The sequence below is a fragment of the Callithrix jacchus genome, chromosome 9, assembly GCF_049354715.1.
Source record: "Callithrix jacchus isolate 240 chromosome 9, calJac240_pri, whole genome shotgun sequence".
Classification (NCBI taxonomy): domain Eukaryota; kingdom Metazoa; phylum Chordata; class Mammalia; order Primates; family Cebidae; genus Callithrix; species Callithrix jacchus.
Window position 1 is genome coordinate 68,747,304 of NC_133510.1, and position 25,137 is coordinate 68,772,440.

Consider the following 25,137-nt stretch of genomic DNA (forward strand, 5'->3'; position numbering starts at 1 on the left):
TATTCTCATACTTCGGTTAACATACTTAGCTAAAAACTACCTTGCAGCAAGGTCGGTGAAAGCCGGTTATCTCTTTCTAGGCCCATTTGTTCTCTCCGAGACATATGCATCCTCCTATTATGGTTTCACTTCCCTGAAGCTCACCCAAAGTTCACAGCAGCCTTGGTGCTGCCCCCACAGAGGGAGTGGGCTACTCCGGCTCCCTACACATTTCAAACCTGTCTGTACCTTAGTGAGTTTGAACTCAGACCTTCATTGATTTAACACAGACAGTTCCCAACTTACAATGGTTCAACTTACAATTTTTTGACTTTATGATGGTATAAAAACGATACTCATTCATTAGAAACCATGCTTCAAATTTTGATCTTTTCCTGGGCTAGTGACATTCACTCTAATACTCTGGCAATGCTGGGCATGGAAGCCCGCCACAGCTGCCAGCAGCCATGTGATCATGAGGGTTAGTGACTATTACTCTATGGTGTACTGTTTTGCCAGATGATTTACCTGCAGGTTAATCTAAGCATTTAGGCTAAGCTATGTTTGCTAGGTAAGGTGTACTAAATGCATTTTCAACTTACAATACTTTCAACTTACCATGGGTTTATGGGGATATAACCCCATCATTAACGTAGAGGAGGCTGGGCATGGTGGCTCCCACCTGTAATCCCAGCACTTTGGGAGGCCAAGGAGGGTGGATCACTTTAGGTCAGGAGTTCAAAAACAGCCAGACTAACAAGGTGAAACCCTGTTTCTACTAGAAATACAAAAATTAGCTGGGTGTGGTGGCGCGTGCCTGTAATCCCAGCTACTCTGGAGGCTGAGGCAGGAGAATCACTTGAACCCAGGAAGGCGGAGGTTGCAGTGAGCTGAGATCACACCACTGCACTCCAGCCTGGGCAATAAATGTGAAACTCCATCTCAAAAAAATAATAGAGGAGCATCTGCATTATGAAGCACTCCAGTGAACTAGACTAGACTGTGGGGATAGTTTCCCAGATTGTGGGAGATAGGAGAGCACAAAATTAGACAGTCTCCTCCTAGAGTTTAATAAGGGTATGTGTTAGGGGCATTTGGGAGGGACTACTACGAATATTTTAGAGGCAGTTAGAAATTGGGTTTAAATCTTAGATCCCTTATTAATCCTCATATAACCTTAGGCAAATACCAGTCTCAAGGATGACATTAAGACGTAAGTTCAACAAGATCCGTAACACTGCTTTGTTCATCACCCTTTTCCTAGTAATACTTGGCATATAAAAAGCCTTCAATAAATATCTGCTGAATGAATGAATGACATTACCTGAACACATTTCCTGGTGCATAATAAGCACTCAATAAAGTTTAGATATTAAGGAAATTACATGACTATGTATGTTATGTACACAGGGAACCTTGGACTTAAAACAATTTGATTTAGATTGATACATAATTTATCAGTTAAAAATTGTTATAGACACTTATGAAAGGGAGCAAACTGATGCATGTAACCCTATCAGTATTGAGGGAAGGCCAGGTGTGGTGGCTCACACCTATAATCCTAGCCAAGGATCTTCTGTAATCCCACGCCTGTAATCGGAGGCCAAGGCGAGTGGATCACTTGAGGTCAGAAGTTCAAGACCAGCCTGGCCAACATGGAGAAACCCAATCTCTACTAAAAATACAAAAATTAGCCAGGCATGGTTGTGCACGTCTGTAATCCCAGCTACTTGGGAGGCTGAGGCAGGAGAATTGCGTGAACCTAGGAGGCGGAGGTTGCAGCGAGCCAAGATCATGCCACTGCACTCCAGCCTCAATATATATTGAGGAAAAGGATCTCAACTATGCAATGGCAGAAAGATATGGTCTCTAATGCCTACATATGTCTGCTACAAAGAAATTTACACCAATAATGGGAGACAGTTATCAGAATCTATCTCTCAAAAGTAGGAGAAGCGGGTGGCTGGATCATTTGAGGCCAGGAGTTTGAGACTAGCTTGGCCAACATGGAGAAACCGCATCTCTACTAAAAACTACAAAAATTAGCTGGGTTCAGTGGTGCAAACCTGAAACCCCAGCTACTCAGGAATCACTTAAGCCTGGGAGTAGAGGTTGTAGAGAGCCAAGATTATGCCACTGCATTCCAGTCTGGGCAACAGAGAGACTCTGCCTACAAAAAAAAAAAAAAAAAAAAAAAAAAGTGGGAGGAGGGGGCATTAAATAGCCTTAAATCTCCTTCAAATGAATGTCCCTCAAAAATCTCTGCCAAACTCTCCCTAGAATAGCCTTCTGAATTCTACTACCTTGAGGTATGTGTTCCCTCACTTTGTTTTATAGTAAAACAGTATTTATTAAAAACAGGCCAGGTGAGGTAGCTCACACCTGTAATCCCAGCACTTCGGGAATGACATTTTTTTGTTTTACTATAACCTGTGATTATTTCTTTAAATTAGCTGTTAAGCCCTTAGTCAGATTTCACTCACTCTTTATCAATTTTACAGCATCCTTTCTGGGAATCTGAACTGCCATCATGACAACTGATTATATGATTCCAAGCCATAATACACTTTTTTTTTTTTTTTTTTGAGACATGGTCCTGCTGTCACCTAGGCTGGTGTGCAGTTGTGCAGTCACGGCTCATGGTAGCCTCGACCTCCTGGGCTTAAGCTATCCTCCTACCTCAGCCTCCCGAGTAGCTGGGACTACAGGTTCATGCCATACTGCCCAGCTAATTTTTGCATTTTTTGTAGAGGCAGGGTTTCACCATGTTGCCCAGGCTGGTCTCGAACTTCTGGCCCCAAGCAATCCCAATGCCTCAGCTTTCCAAAGTGCTGGGATTACAGGTGTGAGCCACCTGCCTGGCCTAATACACATTTTTATATCCCTCCTGTGCCCCCATACTTTAACTGGAGAAGAATGCAGATTTAACCTAGTAATTGCAATATAATAATTGCTGAATGAAGCCAGGTGCAGTGACTCCTGCCTGTAATCCCAGCACTGTGGGAGGCTGAGGTGGGTGGATCACCTGAGGTCAGGAGTTCGAGACTAGCCTGGCCAACATAGTAAAACCCCATCTCTATTAAAAATACAAAAAATTAGTTGGGCGTGGTGGCAAGCACCTATAATCCCAGCTACTAGGGAAGCTAAGGCAGGAGAATTGCTTGAATCCAGGAGGTGGAGGTTGCAATAAGCCAAGATCATGCCACTGCACTTCCAGCCTGGGCAACAAAAGTGAAACTCCCATCTCAAAAAAAAGCGGGGATGGGCAGGCACAGTGCCTCACATCTGTATCCCAGCACTTTGGGAGGCCGAGGTGGGCAGATCACAAGGTCAGGAGTTTGAGACCAGCCTAGCTAACATGGTGAAACCTCATCGCTACTAAAAATACAAAAATTAGCTGGTCGTGGTAGTTCGTGCCCTGTAATCCCAGCTACGTGGGAGGCTGAGGCAGGAGAATTGTTTGAGCCAGGGAGGCGGAGGTTGCAGTGAGCCGAGATCACACCACTGCACTGCAGCCTGGGTGACAGAGTGGGACTTCATCTCAAAAAATAATAATTGCTGAATGAATAAACAAACACAGTAAGAATTCCAAAGAGCTAAAAAATGCCCATCTTCCTGCTCTGTTCAATATTAAAGAAATATCTTATATGCCCTAGATGTGTTTGTGGACAATAATCTATTTCCATCAATATAACATACAAATGAGTAAATCAATACCTACGTAAAATAGTTAAGTTGAACTAAGGAAATAATTTGATCTTTTGCATTTTTGAAGTCTAATTTCATGTTTGGACTATAATCATCTTAAAATGTGATAACCCCCACAGTGGATTCCAATTAGAAAACATCCAGGAAAGTAATTTGTTATGCATTTATGGAACCATTAAGGATTTGCCCTGACCTGTTTCATACAGCTAGATTAAGTAACCGGGTCTAGTGAGCAACACCCCAGAAGTCTGAAGGAAGAGGAGTTTACAAGTATTTGCAGATGTCCCGCTGTTATGGCACTAAGAGCTAGGCTACCTCTGTTGTAGTCACCCATGGTGTTTACCCAATAATATATTAACTGTTGAAACACTCTTGACAACCCAGTGACCTCACATCTCCTCATATTCTTAGGTCTAATGCGCCACCAGTTGGAGATTCTGGCTTTACACAAGGTAGTAAGTGATGAAGTAATCCCCCTGGTGATCAAACTTTTTTTCTTTTCATAAAGTGCTGCCAAGTCAACAGAGTCCCATTTTAAAAGACCCTTTTAATGAGAAATTTCATCAGGAGGGTCAAACACAAATGTATCAGTTAAGTGAAGATCTCTACATAGCATTAGGATAATTAACAGCATGGTCACCAGCAAGATTATCATTCATATACCAAGCATTATATTTTACATTCAGCAGACTATCAAATGTCCTTTAATTTCACAAATGACAATATGATACATACTGTGTAAGAAGCACACAATAGTTTTGCAGTACAACTTCAAACTGTATACAAATTGGAATATAGATGTTAAACACTGGTGTACCAACAGTATTTCTGAATTTTAGATAAACTGCATACAAAATTTGCAGTGCAAATATTAGCTACTCTGAAAACTTCCCATAATATAAAAATGGTACTTTGAGATGCAAATTTTACTAAAGTATATAAACATTTAAAATAATCATTAAAAACAACATTAGAATTTATAAAGTTAGCTATAAAAATATATTGGCAGTCACTTTTCTTATAAAGGTACCATTCACTACATTACAAAATAGTCTCTAACATAAAACTGCCCTAATAACCATACTATTATAGAATCTGATAAACCCTACATTAAATTGATTATAAAATTGTCTTGGAAAAACTTTGGTATGCATCTTCAGAAGGTTTTTAAAAAATAGTATTTTAAGGGCCTGTAAACATTCCATTCTATTAAAGCTCAGCAGAGTAAGTAATGGCTATTCAACTGCACACAGAATCTAGAATCAAAGAAACAATTTATTATATATTTGTAGAAAATCACCATTACTAGAGTGAGCAAAAATACCAACTATTTAAAAGTATCACACTTTTAAACAGTTCTCTTTGCATTCTGATAAAAAAATGTTATAAAATTACCAAACTCCATTCATGTACCTTAGATGCCTTTTAGGATAAAACCTCAAAAATAATTAACCCAGTCTCAAAAATCCATTCAAGTCCAATAAACAAACTTCAAAAAACCCACTTAAAAGACCTGACATGAGAACAAGTATACATAATCAGAACACATACTTTATATATTTAGTAATGTATTAGGTTTTTCTCTTATTTTTGTAAATTAGTATTGGCAGAAATAAAATACACATGCATGCACGTGCACGCACGCACACGCACACACACACACACACACACACATATAACTAAAAAATTTCAGCAAACAGAAATGCAAACCTGTAGGGTAAATTATTTTTAAAAATTTAGTTTATCAAATTTCATCTTCTCTGCCATTTTGGATTGGCAACTATTGGTTACTTAGAAAATTTAGAATGCTGAAAGTTCATTTCTTGCTTCTTGAATATGTTTAATTTCTACAAAGCTTCCAGTTGTGCCCATAGCTTCCTTGAGGTCATTTTCCACTTTCTCCTCTGTTACTAGATAGCGTGCATAAGATCGTTATCCTTGAGTTGGAAAAGCCTAAATAAAAAGCTTCATTTTTGACCTTTAATTTATAAAACTCCACTAAGAAATCCATTTAATTTTTATGGAAGTCCACAAAAATGTTTTCTTTCTTAAGAATCAAACACTTTTATTGGAATAAAGATCCTTCAAAGTTTTTAACTCTTCTATTAGAGTTTTATTTTGATTTTCCAGGACTGCAACTCGATTTTCCAGGCATTTCACATATTCTTTCTTCTTTCTGCGACATTCTCGAGCAGCTTCTCTAAATATGAGCATTTAGAAAACAATATTAGAGAAAACTTTACCTTCTTTAAATGTTAAATGGTAAATGTTCTTCAGTAATTCTCCCTGGTCACTTTACTTCATCATTTAAAAACTTAAAGTATCATCTACACATAGAGAATACATAGATCTTAAGCGTAGAATTCAGTCAGTTTTGGCAATTGTGTACACCTGGATAACCCACACCTCTGTCAAGACAACAGAATGTAGTTCTGGGCAGAAAGATCCCCCCCTGCCCCTTCCTGGTCAGTCCCCTTCCAAGCAACTATTGTTTTGACTTTTATTAGCAGAGATTAGTTTTTTCCTATTCTAGAAGCTCATGTAAGTGTCACACACTATGCACTCTTGTGTGCCTTCACTCAGCACATCACTGAGGTTCGTCCATGTTGCCGCATGGTGGTTTGTTCCTTTATGTTGCTGGGCATATTCCACAGTATGAATGTAACCACCATTTGTTTATCCAGTCTCTTGGGCTGTTTCTAGGGTTAGCTGCATAGGCACTTTTTTTTGTAGACAGGTTTCATTTCTCTTGAATAAATACCAAAGAGTGAAATTATAGGTCCTCTGGTTAACCTGTGACACATAATTTCTGTTATTTACATTCAAATTACAATGCCTGTTTGGCAATAGTTCTGTGCATGTCGTAGAACATTTCTATGAAGTCACACGTAAGTTATATATACATATAGAAATAGGAAGTGTTAACTGAGTGTGGTGGCTCGGGCCTATAATCTCAGCACTTTGAGACAGTGAGGCGGGCGGATCACCTGACGTCAGGAGTTCGAGACCAGCCTGGCCAACATGGCGAAACCCTATCTCTACTAAAAATACAAAAATAAAAATAAAAAAAAGGAAAAAAAAGATCCAAGAGTCAAAAAAAACAAAAAAAAATCCCAGAGTCAAACCAGAAAAAAAAAATTAGCCCTGGTGGCACATGTCTGTAATCCCAGCTACTCCGGAGGCTGAAGTAGGAGAATCACTTGAACTAGGCAGTAGGAGGCAGAGGTTGCAGTGAACTGAGACTGCGCCATCGTACTCCAGCCTGGCGACAGAGCAAGACGGTCTCAACAAAAAAAAAGAAAACACAGTATTAAGATTTTTATGCTATATATATGTAGATATTATTTGCAACTTGCTTTTTTTAGTACAAATCTATATTTTTAAAAGCACTGTGCAAAATCTGTAATATGAATATACCACAGTTTAACTGTCCCCTCACAAAAAGACTTTTACTTATTTATTTTACATTTAAGCTCTGTTGGAGTTAACAAACAGGTTTTTAAGTGGCTTCCAGTAAACACTCCTTTTCTTTTTTCTTCTTTTGTTTTGCGACAGGGTCTCACTCTGTCACACAGGCTGAGTGCAGTGACTACAGGCACACACCACCACACCGGCTAATTTTATTTTATTTTTGTAGAGATGAGGTCTCATTCTGTTGCCTAGGCTAGTCTCACTCCTGGTCACGGTGTTGAGATTATGGGACATGTATTTCTTGCAGGATCACAAGCTATATTCACTTAAAGTCCAGAGACAGTGCCAATTTATATCCACTGAAGTACAGAGAAATAAGGGTGAAAAAATGAAGAAGAAAAAAAAACAAAAACCCAGAGCTGGTGGGGGGAAAGATTTGCCAAATTGTCCTCCAGAGTATTTGTGTCATTTACATTCCCATGGGCAATACATGAGAGTACCTGTTATGTTATGAACATTTTAAAATTGTCATTAGTCTAGTGGCTGACAAAAAGTGAATCTGACTGCTTTACCATTTTCCTGATTATGCACCAAGTTAGGTATCATTTCATGTTTACAAGGCCATCTTTCACAGACCAGCTTCCTTCTGTTAAGTCTCTTATTTACAGAAATCAATCTTTATCTATACATCTTGTAATTCTTTCTCTTCATATAAAAGTTGCAAATATTTTTCCCAGTTAAGAGACTTATTTTTAAGTCTGTTTATGGTATCTTTTGTTACATACAAATAGAAATGTTGGGGCAAGTAGATACTATAAAACTCTGTATTTCCCTCAGTAATATATGTGAGGTACCCGTTTCCTTATATGCCCAAAGACAGTCAGTATTACCACTTTGTAATTTTTGCCATGTGACATCTGCTTATTAAAATTTTTTTTTTCTTTGAGACAAAGCTTCTCTCTTCTTGCCCAGGCTGGAGTGCAATGGCATGATCTCAGCTCACCACAACCTCCACCTCCCAGGTTCAAGCAATTCTTCTGCCTCAGCCTCTCGAGTAGCTTGGATTACAGGCATGCACCACCAAAGCCTAGCTAATTTTGTATTTTTAGTGGACGGGGTTTCTCCATGTTGGCCAGGCTGCTGGTCTCAAACTCCTGACCTCAGCTGTCTAGCCCACCTCCGCCTCCCAAAGGGCTGGGATTACAGGTGTGAGCCACCATACCCAGCCTTCATTGCTTATTTTTATAGTTGTAGTATATATGTATATGACCCTAAAACTACCTATCATTTTAGTTTATTTTCTAAAATTATATCATACTTTATGTAGTCTGTTGCAACCTACTTTTTTTCACTCAACTTAATTTTTCTAAGATTTACTCATGTTGAAATGATTATTCATTCAATCATTACAAATAAACATTCCATTGTATAAATACAGTCACAATTTATGTATCTATTCTTTTTCCCCCATTTTTACGTTTAGGCTCAATATGTACCTATTCTGGTATCAATGTATCTTAAGGTTGTTTCTTGATTTTTTGCTGTTGTAAACATTCTTTTTTTTTTTTTTTTTTGAGACGGAGTTTCACTCTTGTTACCCAGGCTGGAGTGCAATGGCGCGATCTCGGCTCACCACAACCTCCGCCTCCCAGGTTCAGGCAATTCTCCTGCCTCAGCCTCCCGAGTAGCTGGGATTACAGGCACGTGCCACCATGCCCAGCTAATTTTTTGTATTTTTAGTAGAGATGGGGTTTCACCATGTTGACCAGGATGGTCTCGATCTCTTGACCTCGTGATCCACCCGCCTCGGCCTCCCAAAGTGCTGGGATTACAGGCTTGAGCCACCGCGCCCGGCTGTAAACATTCTTATACATACTTCCTGCAAGTTTCTCTCAGTCACATAGACTAAAACAGCTGGGTCACAGAGCACATCCATGTCAACTGTACAAGATAAGGCCTAATTAATTTCCAAAGTGGTTGCACCAATTTACGCTTCTACAGCAGTATCTATGAATTCCTGACCATTGTTCCAAATCCTTGCCAACTCTTGGTTGGACTTTAAAATTTTTGCCAAACAGGTGGGTATAAAGGGTACATAAGTGTGTAACATTAATGTACATTTATTTGATTACTAATAAGATTGAGTAGTCTTTTATAGTGTTTTGTAGGGTTTTTTTCGTTTTTTTTTTTTTTTTTTTTTTTTTTTAAGAGTCTTGCTGTTGCCTGGGCTGGAGTACAATGGCATGATCTTGGTTCACTGCAACCTCTGACTCCTGGGTTCAAGTGATTCTCTTGCCTCCACCACATCTGGCTCATTTTTTCTGTTTTTCATAAGGATGGAGTTTCCCTATGTTGCCCAGGCTGGTCTCCAACTCCTGGGCTCAAGTGATCCACCCCGCCAGGCCCGTATGTTTTTTTTTCTAGTAAATTTTTTTCTGCGTATTTATGGACATGAGAAAAATGTGTAGTGATCAAGTCAGAGTATTCAGGTGTCCATCACCTGAGCATAATAGGTTTTTGTTAAGTATGGTCATCCTCCTCTGCCATGAAACACTGAATTTGTTCCTTTTAACTTACTATATATAGGTTTACATCCTTTAACCTTTTCATCTTCCTCCTTGCCCCTCACCATTCCCAGTCTGTTATCTATTTTTCCATTCTCTCTTTTTTCTTGAGATAGGGTTTTGCTCTGTTGCCCAAGCTAAATATCATGTTGCCTCAAACCCGCTGGGCTCAAGCAATCCTCCCAGCTCAGCCTCCCAAGTAGCTGAGATTTCAGGCATGTGCCACCATACCTGGCTAATTTTTTATTTTTTGCAGCAACGGGTATGTTGCTCAGGCTGCTGTTGAACTCCACGCCTCAAGAGATCCTCCCGCCTTGGCCTCCCAAAGTGCTGTGATTACAGGAGGTATGAGCCACCATGCCCAGCCCTATTTTTCCACTCTATACCTCCATGTGTTCAAATATTTTAGCTCCCACATATTAAGTGAGAACATGATATTTTTCGTTTTGTGCCTGGCTTATTTCACTTAAGATAATGACCCTCAGTTCCAACCATGTTGCTGCAAACAACATGATTTAATTATTTCTTAACCATTTATCCAACGATGGACATATAGGGTGATTCTTTCTATTAGCTATTGTGCAGGAATAGTGCTGCAATAAGCTTATGAGTACAGGGATCCCTTTCATATATTGATTTCTTTTCCTTTGGGTGGATTTCTATTTTTAGTTTTTTGAGAAATCTCTATATTGGTTTTCATAGTGGTTGTACTAGCTAATTAAAAATTTTTTTTTAGGCTGGGCACATGGCTCACACCTAAAATCCTAGCATTTTGGAAGGCCGAGGCAGGTGGATGGATCACTTGAGCCCAGGTTTGAGACCAGCCTAAGTAACATGGCAAAACCCCATCTCTACAAAAAAAAAAAATACAAAAATTAGCTGGGTGTGGTGCTGTGCACTTGTAGTCTGGAGCTACTTTGGAGGCTAAGCTGGATCACTTGAGCCCAGGAGGCAGAGGATGCAGTAAGCCAATGTTTTGCCACTGCACGCCAGTGTGGGGTGACAGAGTGAGACCTTGTCTCAAAAAAACCCACAAAAACCAAATTTAACTTTTCTACTTTTTGAACTTTTTTGTTAAAAACTAAGACATCAACATACACATTAGCCTAGGCTAATTAGCCTAAGGTCAGGATCATCAATCTCACTGTCTTCCAGCTCTGCACCTTATCCCACTGGAAGGTTCAGGGACTATAACACACAGGGAGCTGTCATTCTCTCTTTCTTTGTGAGACAGGGTCTTGCTCTGTTGCCCAATGATAACAAGGCCGCCTTCTGGAATACCTCCTATAAGGGCTGCCTTGAGGCTGTTTTACAATTAACTTTTTTTTTTAATAAGTAGAAGGCATACACTTTAAGATAATGATAAAAAGCATAGTAAATTCACAAACCAGTAACATAGTTATTTATTATCAGTATCAGGTATTATGTTCTACACATAACTGCATGTGTTACACTTTTATATGACTGGCAGCACAGTAGGTTTGTTTACACAGCATCGCCACAAATATCTATGAATTACCACAGGGCTTTTTCAGCTCCATTATCATTTTGTGGGATCACTGGATTCCCATTTACTTAAACACTGTTATGCAGCTCATGACTGCATACAATTCCAGTTAACATCTGGTTATGTTTTGAGATTTGTAAAAACATTACCTATTCTGGCAGTATGATTTTGACCTACCTGTTTTTCATTAACCTTATTTCTCTTTTCAACTGGGGGTCATCTGTCTTAGTTGTCTGAGAAGTAAGAGACACAGGAGATGTCATCACCACAGTTTGTGGCAGAGAAGTAGCTGAAGGTGTCGTTCGGATCTGGTATGTCTGCATATCTCCTGATGCAGCTAGATGGTAAAAAAAAGTGAATGAGTTAGTTCGTAAGTGTCTCTGAGTATGAGGACACCTTCTGCAGACAGTTAAGCATACTTACTCTGTACAACCACCTGATTGCTGGGAACAAGTATCTGCTGTCCGTCAGAGGTCTGTGCATACTGAAGAATAGTTGTACCTTGCTGAGTACTGCCTGAATTTGTCATGGTTAATGTCTGAAGTCCCTGTACTCCATCTGTGCCTGGACTCGCCAACTGTAAGGCTCCATTTGGGGCAATGGCAACTTTAATCAAAGAGAAAATAGCCATTGTAAGGTTATACAATTCACTAATTCAAAGGAGTGGCAAAAAGCCCACAAACACTGTTTACTAAAACAGATATGAATGCAGTTCTGCTTGGTAACTGCTAACTACTTTAGGTGAATTACATGTAAAAGGAATGAAACAGCATTCCTTTATAAAAATTTTATAGTTCAGATGCACCACCTTAAATTTAATCTCAAGTTACATAACTGAGTAGTTAAAAACAGCACACATATTTGAACTCCATAAAACACTCCATGCTAATTGCTAATGATGTCGTAGCAATTCTGAGGCATTAGAAGAGGGCATTGATAACTAATTTTTTTGGAGGGGACGGAGTCTCACTCTGTCACCCAGGCTGGAGTGCAGTGGCACAATCTCAGTTCACTGCAACCTCTGCCTCCCAGGTTCAAGCCATTCCCTCAGCCTCCAAAGTAGCTGGAATTACAGGCATGTGCCACCATGCCTGGCTGATTTTTGTATTTTTAGTAGCGATGGGGTTTCTCCACATTGGCCAGGCTAGTCTCAAACTCCTGACCTCAGGTAATCCACCTGCCTCAGCCTCCCAAAATGCTGGGGTTACAGGCATGAGCCACAGCACTTGGCCCCATGGTAGCTACTTTTTAAGAAAATATAAAAAGGAAATACAAACATAGTTTGTAATTTTGAGTCAAAAGCATTAAAAAGGTTATTACTTTAAAATATTTTTTAATAGATAATATGCTTAGATAACGTGCTTATGGAAAAAAATTCAATAGAATAAAAGGTTTTATAATGAGAAGTCTTCTTTATACTGTTTCTTAGCTCTATTTTCTAGTGGTACCACAGTTAAATGTATTACATGGCATTAAGATATTTATTTAAGTGATAGTTAAGAAATATAATCTATTCATTCACTTCCTAGTGAAAATCACTAATAAAGATACCAAAACCCACTGTGTAGAAAATAGAACTTAGCTCCCACCAACATTTTTTCACTGATTATACCTGTGTTCATGCTTTCCCCTCAGCCCTATAATGAAATGCTCATAAGGCATGACCAAATAGAAAACATTTAATCTTCAGAATCTAATGCCTCATCTCTATATCCTCTTTTCAGATTAAAATTATGAAACTTTTTTTTTCTTTTATGCTTTGGCTACCAGGAAGCCAAAATACATGTGTGTGTATTTTGATGGAAAAATAATTTTTTTCATGAGTTCATAATTATCCCTCCCCAATTGCCCCAAATTTAATTTATGAGTTTCAAAATATTTATTTAAAAATGTTAAGATACTGAGATATGCTGGCTTTTTTTTTTTGAGACAGGGTCTCACTTGTCACCCAGGCTGGAGTGCAGTGGTGTGGTCCTGGTTCAACACTGCACTCTACCTCCTGGGCTCAAGCAATCCTCCCACCTCAGCCTCCCAAGTAGCTGGAACTATAGATGTACACAACCATGCTCAGCTAATTTTTAAATTTTTTATAGAGATACTGTCTCCCTATATTGATTGCCCAGACTGGTCTTGAAATCAAGTGATCCTCCCACTTTAGCCTCCCAAAGCGCAGGGATTAGGCGTGACACACCACACCAGGCCGAGATTTGCTCTGAAGTTATATTAGTAATTAGTTTCAATCTTCTCTTCTGCAACACATGATTATATATACACATACACTTTTATTTATACAAGTATAAACATAAATAAAATTAAAGGTCCCATTATCTATCTCTATTTCATTGGCACCCTTTAGCCCCATCCTGAGGTAATTATTTTTGGTGCACAGTCTTCCCATTATTTTCCTGTGCTTACAACAGACTATCAGTATCAGACTTGAATATACTTGGCCATTATGTTGAGTGGCAAAAACCACAATTACTTTTACATCAACCTAATATACCAAAATACTTACCTATAGATGCCAATGTTTTGATATTAAATATGTGTTTATACATATTTTCATTTTCGCAACTTCCTGTTCTTAACGTGTATTTACCTGTTAATGTGCTGTATTTATTCTAAAACTGAGCTGTCCGATAGGGTAGCCAATAGCCCCACGTGGCTATTTAAATTAACTAAAATTAAACAAAATTAAAATATCAGTTTCTCAGTCCCACCAGCCACATTTCAAGCAATCAGTAGTCATACATGGTTTAGTGGCTACTATTCTGGGACAATGCAGATATGAAACATTCTCATTATCATACAAAGTTCTAAGGGCCCATGCTGCCCTAAATACTAATTTGTACTACACTTATTTCAATGATAACATGTGAATGTCCCCCCTACCTCTGATCTCTGCTTCCAAGTTTCTTTCCTTGCAACCAGTGCTTAGCTTCCTGCCTTCCTTCCTTTCCTTTCTCTCTTTCTTTCTTCCCTCCCTCCCTCCCTCCCTCCCTCTCTCTTTCTTCTTTTCCTGAGACTGGTCTTGCTCTGTTGCCCAGGCTGGAGTGCAGTGGTATAATCACGGCTCACAGTAACTTCGAATTCCTGGACTCAAGAGATCCCACCTCAGCCTCCTGAGTGTATGGGATTAGTCACATGCCACAATGCCCAGCTAATTCTTCATTTATTTTATTTACTGTTTTGTAGAGACACAGTCTTGCTATGTTACCAAGGCTGGTCCTGAACCTGGCTTCAAGTAATTTTCCAGCCTCAGCCTCTCAACGTACTGAGATTATAGGCGTGAGCCAGCATGCCTGGCTCCCAGTTTCTCAAGAATATATATATTCATTCTTTAATTCATTTATTCATAACAAACGTAACTGAAAGCCTACTACTTGCCGGGTCCTATATGTCGAAGATGTAGTTGTGAATGAAACAAATAAGGTTCTTTCCCTTAAGGACCTTATATTCTAGTGGGGAAAACAGATAATAAATAAGCTAATCTATAATTACATACATACAATCTGTAATTAAACTAATATATACTGTCTTTTAATTATATGTAAATTTATAAAGAAAAATGCAGGTTGTTAATGAAAACTAAAGGGAGGAGACACATGTTTGAAAAAGAGTGATCGCTTTGTGGAGGTGACACTTAAGCAGAGCAGGGGCATAGGATGCAAGCCATGTAGGGATCTGGGAGAACATGCCAGGCGTGAGCAGTGACAACTCCAGAGATTCTGAGGCAGAAACAAGCTTCGTGTGTCTGAGGTACAGTATAGGAAGCTGGGTGGTCAGAATGCCATCAAGTGGCAGGAGATGAGGTCAGAGCGGTAGGCAGATCCTAAATGCAATGCCTTGTAAGACTGAGATTTTATTCTAAGTATGATAAGATGTCAATAGAGGATTCTGAGCAGGAGTGATGTGATCTAGTTGACATTTTAAATAAATCACTTTGGCCACAGTATGGAAAACTGATGATTAGAGCAAGAATGGAAGCAAGATGACCAACTGGATGCCTACTCCAGTAATTCAGATCAGAGTCTAAATCAAGGTGGTGGTGGTTAGAGATGGCCAGAGGTGGTCAGATGGGACATACACATTGTGGCAAGACTGAATGAGACGAAGATTAATGTTAGGAGTGGAGGGAGTAATAACAAATGGGCAGCACTAGTAAATTCCTTAGGGTGATAGAATTACATCTCGATTGATGGTGTGAAACTATTCTATACATTTGTCAAAACTCATAGACTTAAACTCCCCAAAGAGTGAATTTTACTGTATATAAATCAAACAATAAAGATTTTTAATGAATGGACAGGGGCCAGGCGTGGTGCTTCACACCTGTAATCCCAGCACTTTGGGAGGCTAAGGCAGGTGAATCACTTTAGGTCAGGAGTTTGAGACTAGCCTGGCCAACATGGTGAAACACTGTCTCTACTAAAAGTACAAAAATTAGCTGGGTGTTGTGGCACACACCTGTAATCCCAGCTACTCTGGAGGCTGAGGCAGGACAATGACTTAAACCTGGGAGGTAAAGGTTGCAGTGAGCCAAGACTGTGCCACTGCATTCCAGTCTTGGTGAGGAGACTCCATCTTAAAAAAAACCCAAGACAATGAACAAAACAGATCTAAATGTATATTATATTAAATACCACTTTCATCCTATTTCTGTATCAGTGAGCTAAAGATACAAAAGCCAAAAAAATTTTTGAAAAAAGATATGTATGTGTGTGTAATTTGTTCAACTTTGTTGTGTAATTGAAATTTTTCATTAAAAAAAGATTGGAAGCAAAACTAGAAATTAAACTTAAAAATAAACAATTTATTACCTCGTTAATTTTGCCAAATGTCATTTTAATAAACCAGTAGACCTCATTCACTAAATTACTGGGGAAACGACCTACGTGTTAACCTAAGTACAAATTACTAATCCATAGACTGCTGTTGATCATCAGTGAGGATATATATATTTGTTTGTGTAGGTATTTCTGTTCTATCACTCTGTCTCCTGACTCTAAGCTTTCCTCTCAAAGGCTAGGACCACATTTGCTTCCTTTATAACTTTACCTAGCCCCCAGGTGGGATGCTGTAAACCAAAAGGTGCTCACTTTGTTCTGTGTACTGACTAATATTCATAGCAACACTTTTAGAGATGCAGATTTAGTGTTCTATTAAAGTTGATCAGTTCCTTATTGTTTATGGTGGGAACTCTGTAAATCACACTGCAAAACAATCTCTATCCTCTTTCTGATCCAAATTTCCTTAACCTCACACTGGAAAGTCAACATTTATATTTAATCTTTCATACAGTAATTTCTGCTGGAATTAAGGTAATAGACATAACTGGCTGGCATCCAAAAGAAAAATTTGTAAGATGCAGTATAGTTTGAGGTCAAATTATATGTGTAGACTCAGACAAATCTAATTTTGAATCCCAGCTCCATCATATACAAGCTATGTGACTTCAAGAACAGTATCCAGGCCGGGCATGGTGGCGCCTGTAATCCCAGCACTTTGGGAGGCCGCAGCAAGAGGATCACCTGAGGTCAGAAGTTCTAAACCAGCCTGGCCAACATGGTAAAACCCCATCTCTATTAAAAATACAAAAATTAGCCAAGTGCAATGGCAGGAACCTGTAATCACAGCTACTTGGGAGGCTGAAGCAGGAGAATCGCTTCTGAAAGGCGGAGGTTGCAGTGAGCCAAGAGACAGTGCCACTGCACTCCAGCCTGGGTGACAGAGCGAGACTCTGTCTCCAAAATAAAAAGACAAAAAAACAAATCCAGTATCTAATGCTGTGGGTCTCAGTTCCCTCATACATTAATAACTGCCTATGTAACTGCCTATGTCACAAAGTTGTTGTAGGAATAAATGAAATAATGCTGAAAAAGTACTTCTCATTATTCCTGGCTGAAAATGTCCTTTAATCAATCATCACTATTGAAGTATGGCAATTTTTCTAACACCACTTCTTTCTACAGAGAAGTCAGGTTTTGTACGTTTATAATGTGGAAATTGATTCCTGTACATACTGTACTGTCCGCTGCTAGTCTGATAGATGGGAGCTGGAACAGACATAGAAGTGACAGCAGAAACTCCAGGATTTTCTCCGTCTCCTTTTCTGCCCCGTGTATCTTCAGAAGATAAGTCTTTCAAAATTTTTCTGTAAAAAAACAAACACTGGTAATGTGAATGACTTTACAAAAAGACACTTCTCCCAAGTAGCTGGGACCACAAGTGTGAGCCACCACATCCAGCTAATTTTTGTATTTTTAATAGAGAGAGTGTTTCACCATGTTGGCCAGGTCTTGAACTTACGTGGCCTCAAGTAATCTACTCATCTCGTCCTCCCAAAGGAAATGAAATCCCACATGCTGGGATTTCAGGCATGTGCCACCATGCCTGGCCACAAAAATCAATTTCTAAAACCTTTTCAGTCTCAGGTAAAAGCTACAGTAATCTACCAGCCACTTAAACTATTATTCCAAAGAATCCTTTTATTTAGCACATACTATTATGATGTGCTCTAGGCTAGTTACATATTAAAGAGTGAAGAGGGCTGGGCATGGTGGCTCACACCTGTAATCCCAGCACTCTGGGAGGCTAAGGCTGCCAGATCACTTGAGGTCAGGAGTTTGAGACCAGTCTGACCAACATAGTGATACCCCATCTCTACTAAAAAATACAAAATTTAGCTGGGCATGGTGATCCGTATCTGTAATTCTAGCTACTCGGAGGCTAGGGTAGGAGAACTGCTTGAGCCTAGGAGGCGGAGGCTGCAGTAAGTGGAGATCATGTCACTGCACTCTAGCCTGGGCAACGAGTAAGACTGTCTCAAAAGAAACAGAAAACAAACCCCACAAAACCTGTAAAATCAGTTCTCCAAATGAAAGACGTAAGAAATACTACTATAAACTGCATAGAGTATCAGTGATGAACAAAATTGCTTCTTTTAACAAAAAGAGGTAAATATGATGCCATGGGTATCCCTCAGACTTGGTGAAACAAGTTATTATTCCTAATGATGGGAATAAGGAATGGAAAAGTATTCTTTGCTGAAAAGAAAGGTTTTTCAAAACAACTGGGGATGAGCACAGTGGCTCATGCCTATAATCCCAGCACTTTGGGAGGCCGAGGCGGGTGGATCACGAGGTCAAGAGATGGAGACCATCCTGGTCAACATGATGAAACCCCCGTCTCTACTAAAAATACAAAAATTAGCTGGGCATGGTGGCGCATGCCTGTAATCCCAGCTACTCAGGAGGCTGAGGCAGGAGAATTGCCTGAACCCAGGAGGCGGAGGTTGCAGTGAGCCGAGATTGCGCCATTGCACTCCAGCCTGGGTAACGAGCGAAACTCCATCTCAAAAAAATAAAATTAAATAAAATTAAAAAATAAATAAAAGGGTACTGGATTTTTGTCAAATGTTTTCTCTGTGTCTTGAGATGATATGTTTTTTGTTCTGATTCTATTCATATGATATGTTAAACCAATTTTGCATTTCAGAGATAAATCCTACTTGGTCATGGCATATAACACCTTTTATATGTTGTTGGATTTAGTTTAATATTTTGTTGAGGATATTTTTTTGTCTATACTCAGGAAGGATACTGATCTATAGTTTCACAATTGCCTTTTCATTGGTGAGTTTAGGCCATCTGTAATCTTGGCTGATCTTCCAGTTTATTATTTGCTATTTATTCTATTTTTTTAATTTTCTGTGTTCCTATACCTGCATTCTTCTAGATTATTTGAAGACTTTTCAAAATTTCATTTTAATTTATCTACTGTATATCTGACTAAATTCTTTTGCAAAGTTTTAGTAGTTGCTCTAGGTCTATATAGATACATAGCTTTTTATAGTCTGCATAGAATTAGTACTTTACCACCACTTCAGGTGGAATGTAGAAATCTTACCACCATATTAGATATGTTTCTTTCCCTCTTTATGTTGTAAATGTCTTATCTGTTACCTCTGCATATGTTGAAAACCTCATCAGAATGTCGTAATTTCTGTATTCAGCCATCAAATATATTTTTGTTTTATTTATTTGGACAGTCTCGCTTATTGATTTCTTGAGACAGAGTCTCGCTCTGTTGCGCAGGCTGGAGTGCAATGGCATAATCTTGGCTCACTGCAACCTCCGCCTCCTGGGTTCAAGCAGTTCTCTTGCCTCAGCCTCCCAAGTAGCTGGGATTACAGGCGCATGCCACCATGCCCAGCTAATTTTTTAATAGAGACAGGCTTTCACCATGTTGGCCAGGCTGGTCTCGAACTCCTGACCTCAGGTGAACCAGGTGCCTTGGCCTCCCAAAGTGTTGGGATTATAGACATGAGCCACCGTGCCCAGCCATCAAATGTATTTTAAAGTAGTGGTTCCTAACCATTTTGGCACCAGGGACCAGTTTCATGGAAGACAATTTTTCCATGGATAGGGAATCCGGGGAATGGTTTTAGGACGAAACTGTTCCACCTCAGATCATCAGACATTAGATTCTCATGAGGAACACCCAAACTAGACCCCTTGCATGTGCAGTTCACAACAAGGTTCGCATTCCTATGAGAATTCCTATGATGCTACTGATTTGACAGGAGCCAGAGCTTGTGTGGCAATGCTTGCTCACCTGATACTCACCTCCTGCTGCGCAGCCTGGTTCCTAACAAGGTACCAGACCATGGCCTGGGGCTTGGGGACCCCTGTTTGTTTTAAAGAATTCAATAGGAGAAGAACCATCTATTATATTTGCAGATGTTTCTGTTGCTGTTTCTTCATTCCTTAAGTTTCTTTCTGTCTTAAGAATTTTCTTGGTTGTTTTATAGGAGGTCTGCTGGCAATGATTTCCCTTAGTTTTCCTTCATGAGAATATTTATTTGACCTCCAATTCTGAAAGATGTTTTCAGTAGATACAGAATTTTGATCATTCTTTTCTTTTTTTTCATTTTGGGTGCCACACCCTGGGAGATAATTCTTTTTTCTTTTAATACTTTACAAATGCTATTCCATTCTCTTCTAACCTGCAGAGTTTCTGATGAGCACTCTGTAGTCACTGACACTGTTGTCTTGTGAGTTTTCTTTGTCTTTAGTTTTCAGCAGTTTGTTTATGGTAAGTCTGGGCAATTATTTATTTGCGTTTATCCTGTTTTGGGTTTGCTGAGGTTTTTGAATCTCTAGGTTTACATATTTCACCAAATTTGGTAATTTTTCAGCTATTATTTCTTCAAGTATTTTTTCTTCACTATACTTTTTTCCTCTCTTTCTGTGACTTCAATGACATAAATGTTAGATCTTTAGATATTGTCTCACAATCTCTTTTCTGTGTTCAGACTGGATAATATCCATTGAATAAACTTCAAAGTTGACCAACTGTTTTTTCTCTCATTTCCATTCTACTGTTGAACCCATCCAGTGAGGTTTTAGCTCTGTTAACTATATTCTTCAGCTCTGTAATCTCTATTTCATTCTCTTTATGTCATCTATTTTTGGCTGACAGTTTATACCTTTCATTTCAGTAAAATTCACTCTTACTTGTCGGAACAGTTTAATAATGGCTTCTTTAAAGTCCCTGTCACATAATTCCAACATCTGTATCATCTAGGAGTTGGCTTCTGTTGACACTCTTTTCCCATGCAAGTTAAGATTTTTCCTTGTTCTTTGGTACCAAGTAATTTTGGACCCTTTCAATATTATGCTATCAGACTCTGGGTCTCGTTTAAATACTACAAAAAATGTTTTATATTCTTGTTGCATGTGCATGTGTATATTTGAGACAGGGACTCACTCGTTGGAATGCATGGCATGATCATGGCTCACTGAAGCCTCAACTTCCTGGGCTCAAGTGATCCTCCCCGCTCAGCCTCCTGAGTAGCTGGGGCTATAGATGCACACTACCATGCCTAGCTAACTTTTGTATTTTTTTTTGTAGAGATGGGATCTCCTTATGTTATACAGATTGGCTTCAAATTCCTGGGCTCAAGCAGTCCTCCCACCTCGGCCTCCTGAAGTGCTAGGACTAGAGGCATGAACCATACCACACACCTAGCCCACATTCTTGTTTTAGAAGTTATAGATCTGGTTGTGTCCAGGCCACGAGTTCTGACCACCCTTCTATAGGTTGTGGTTCCAATGTCAGTTCAGTTTCCAAAGTCTTTGCAATGCTATTCGTAGCAATTAAGACATGTGCACCAGGTAGTGGCCAGTCTAGAATTTGGGCAGTGGTGATCTATCTTATACATAGTTAAGTTCTAAAAGTCTACATATGCTAGGGAAGCCCATTTTTATTCATTTTGGTAAAAATGTATTAGTAGGTGCTGGATTTAATCAAATATTTTTTTCCCTAGCATTTATTGAGTTGATGGTATTGTTTCTGCCAATTCTCACTTATAGTGGTTTATGTCCTTGCACGTTTGATGATTTTTGAGTGAATTCATATTTGATTTATACTAATCTTTAAGAAGTTTCTTTTCAGATGTTCTAGCCTCTATGAGAGACCCCCACTTAATAAAGAAATCTCAGGTTCAGAGTTCCTTCCTGTAGCTGACTTTTGAAAATAATGAGTGGACCGTGTTATCAAGCTTGCTTCTGTTCCCCATTTTGGTTTTAATGCATGTATTTGCATGTATATGGTTTTTGTATCTATTGAGGGAATGAGATAAGAGATTATCATTATTTTCTGTAAATGCACAACGCATTAATAAATATTCTATCCAGGAGCTCACTGTTCTGTACTGGAAGAGTCCACTAAGAATTAAACTTCTTTTTTTTTTTTTTTGTATTTTTTTTGGTGACTACCTCTAAAAGTCTAAGGTTAAGTCTAAAAGTAAGCAACATAAGACTCCAACAGACAATTCCTGTCTGGTATATTTCCTTCCACTGTTGAAAACCACCCAAATTGGCCAGGTGTGTTGCCTAGAATCCCAGCAGTTTGAGAGGCTTAGGTTGGAGGATTGCTTGAATCCAGGAGTTTGACACCAGCCTATGCAATAAAGTGAGATCCGGTCTCTACAAAAATTAAATATTAGCCAGGCACAGTGGTGTACATCTGTATTCCCAGCTACTTGGGAGTTTGAGGCAGGAGGACCACTTGAGCCCAGGAGGCTGAAGCTGCAATGAGCCATGACTGCATCACTGCACTCTAACCTGGGTGATGGAGTGAGACCCTGTCTCAAAAAAACTCCACAAAACTGCCCAAATTAATTGTTATTACTATTGTTCTAAAAAGCCAATGCTAACTGAAATGAATTGCCTTTTTCACCATTGTTTCTTACATTCATATTCCTTCTATTTTCTTCTTCCTCAAGTATACACTTAAGTAGTTTCTTCTATTTTTCAAGATGGAGTCCCTTCTATCACCCAGGCTGGAGTGCAGCAGCACTCGGCTCACTGCAGCCTCTGCCCCCCAGGTTCAAGTGATTCTCGTGCCTCAGCCTCCCAGGTAACTGGGACAACAGGAATGTGCCACCATGCCCAGCTAATTTTTGTATTTTTAGTAGAGATGGGGTTTCACCACGTTGGCCAGACTGGTTTCAAACTCCTGACCTCAAGTGATCCACTGGCCTCAGCCTCCCAAAGTGCTGGGATTACAGGTATAAGTCACTGTGCTGAGTCCTCTTGTTTCTTAAATCAGTTTGAAAATGATTATTATTTCACCATCATTTTTGAAAGACTGTTCAGGTGGGGCACAGAATTTCAGGTCAAAAGTTACTTTTTCTTTCTTTCTTTTTTTTGAGACAGAGTCTCGCTCTTGTTACCCAGGCTGGAGTGCAATGGCACGATCTCGGCTCATCGCAACCTCCGCCTCCTGGGTTCAGGCAATTCTCCTGCCTCAGCCTCCTGAGTAGCTGGGATTACAGGCATGCGCCACCACACCCAGCTAATTTTTTTTGTATTTTTAGTAGAAACAGGGTTTCACCATGTTGACCAGGATGGTCTCCATCTCTTGACCTCGTGATCCACCCGCCTCGGCCTCCCAAAGTGCTGGGATTACAGACATGAGCCACCACGCCTGGCCTCTCTTTCAATTAAATATTGGAGTACAATTAAATATGAGTACAATGTCTCATGCCTATAATCCTAACACTTTGGGATGCTGAGATGGGTGGATCACTTGAGCCCAAGAGTTTGAGACCAGACTGGTCAACATAGTGAGATTCCATCTCTACCAAAACTTTAAAAAACATTAGGTGGGCATCGTGGCATATCCCTATAGTTCCAGGTACTCAGGAAGTTGAGGAGCTAAACCGAGGAGGTTGAGGCTGCAGCGAGCTGTGATCACACCAATGCCTCCAGCCTGGGCAAGAGGATAAGACTCCGTCTCCAAAAATTTATGTAATAATTTAAAAACAAAAATAAAGATTTTAGTTCATTGTCTTATGCTGCACTTCAAAAATCTGTTTTCAGCCTATTGGTCTTTCCTTTTTAGGTAATTAGTCTTTTCTCTTGGAAGCTTTTAGCTTTCATTATCCCTGGTATTCTCCAGTTTTACCTCACAACATACATCTAGATGTAGGTTTCTATTAATTTATCTTGTTTGGGACTTTGCTTTCTTATGCTGAGAAATTCACATCCTGGAAATTACAGTCATTGTTATTTTCTCTGCTGGGGAGATCAGAAGCTGGAAGTGCCCTTCCTTCCTTTTATGTATGTAGGTTGTGTATTGGACTTTCTCATTCTGTCTTCTGTCTCTCTTCTATTTGTCTTGCTGTGTTCCATTCTAGGTAATCTACTCAGAGCTGTATCCTCCAGTTCTCTAACTTTATCTTCAATTATGGATATTAACCTCTTATCAGGTAAGTGGTTTGCAAATAATTGCCTTTTCATTTTGTTGCTTATTTCCTTTGCTAAACAGAAGCATTTTTTTTTTTTTGGTTTTGGTTTTTTAACAGAAATGTTTTTTTGGTTAGATGTAGTCCCATTTACTTATTTTAGCTTTTGCAGCCTAAGCTTTTGGTGTGACATCCAAAAAATCACTGCCAAGGTCAGTGTCGAAGAGCTCATCCCTCTGTTCTCTTCTAGGACTTTTACGGTTTCAGGTCTTAACATTTTGGTCTTTTATCCACTTGGCATTGATTTGTGTAATGGTGTAAGATAAAGGTTCAATTTACTTTTCCTTCTTTTTTTTTTTTGTGAGACGGAGTCTTCCTCTTGCCCAGGCTGGAGTATGGTGGCGTGACCTACGCCTCCTGGGTTCAAACTATTCTCCTGCCTCAGCCTCCCAAGTGGCTGGGATTACAGGTGCACACTATCTATACCCAGTTAATTTTTGTCTTTTTAATACAGACAGGGGTTCACCATGTTGGCCAGGCTGGTCTCAAACTCCTGACCTCAGGTGATCTACCTGCCTTGGCCTCCCAAAATGTTAAGATTATAGGCGTGAGCTACTGCTCCCGGCCAAAGGTCCAATTTCATTCTTTTTCTCGGAGATAGGATATTGCTCAGTCACCTAGGCTGGAGCACAGTGACATGAACATAGCTTATTGTAACTTTAAGCTCCCGGGCTCAAGCCATCTTCCCACCTTAGCCTCTAAGTAGATGGGACTAAAGGTGTGTGCCACTCTGCCCAGCTAATTTCTGTATTTTTTGAAGAGACAAGGATCTTACCATGTTGCCCAGGCTGGTCTTGAACTCCTGGGCTCAAGCAAGCCTACCTCGGCCTCCCAAAGACCTGGGATTATAGGCGAGGGCCACCCAATTTCATTCTTAACACTTATATGTGCTGCCTTCTTCAGTGTGCTTTGCACAGCACCACTTGAACTCATTTGGTACTATTAAAACATGCAGGATTGGATACAAGAGAGTACTCGCCTGTAAGAAGGACGCCGTGCTAAGATCCCGTGGGCTTTCTGTGAGGAGCCTATGCTGTCAGATGAGTCCTGGGACTCTTCGCTTTCTGATAAAGATGATACCTAAAAAAGAATTTGCATTAACATAATGAACAATGCAGCTGGGAAAAGAAAGACTGTTACATAGGTATACACAT

The 25,137-nt window shown here is 39.6% G+C and overlaps 1 protein-coding gene across 7 annotated transcripts in view; it reads right to left on the reverse strand.

The window, feature by feature from the left end:
- The window catches only part of ATF1 (activating transcription factor 1), a 59,175-nt gene that overhangs the window by 14,146 nt on the left and 19,892 nt on the right, over positions 1 to 25,137 (reverse strand). For 3 of the 7 annotated variants that reach the window (XM_002752393.7, XM_078336698.1, XM_009003778.5), the window contains 5 exons: positions 24,963 to 25,063; positions 17,193 to 17,323; positions 11,593 to 11,775; positions 11,347 to 11,506; positions 4,215 to 5,887 (listed from right to left, as the gene is read on the reverse strand). In XM_002752393.7, coding sequence (XP_002752439.1) covers positions 5,743 to 5,887; positions 11,347 to 11,506; positions 11,593 to 11,775; positions 17,193 to 17,323; positions 24,963 to 25,063 — 720 coding nt within the window. In that variant the 3' untranslated portion in view covers positions 4,215 to 5,742. Of the gene's footprint in view, positions 1 to 4,214; positions 6,971 to 11,346; positions 11,507 to 11,592; positions 11,776 to 17,192; positions 17,324 to 24,962; positions 25,064 to 25,137 lie in introns of those variants that run through there. The other 4 variants (XM_054239220.2, XM_078336697.1, XM_054239221.2 and 1 more) reach the window with 3 other exon arrangements.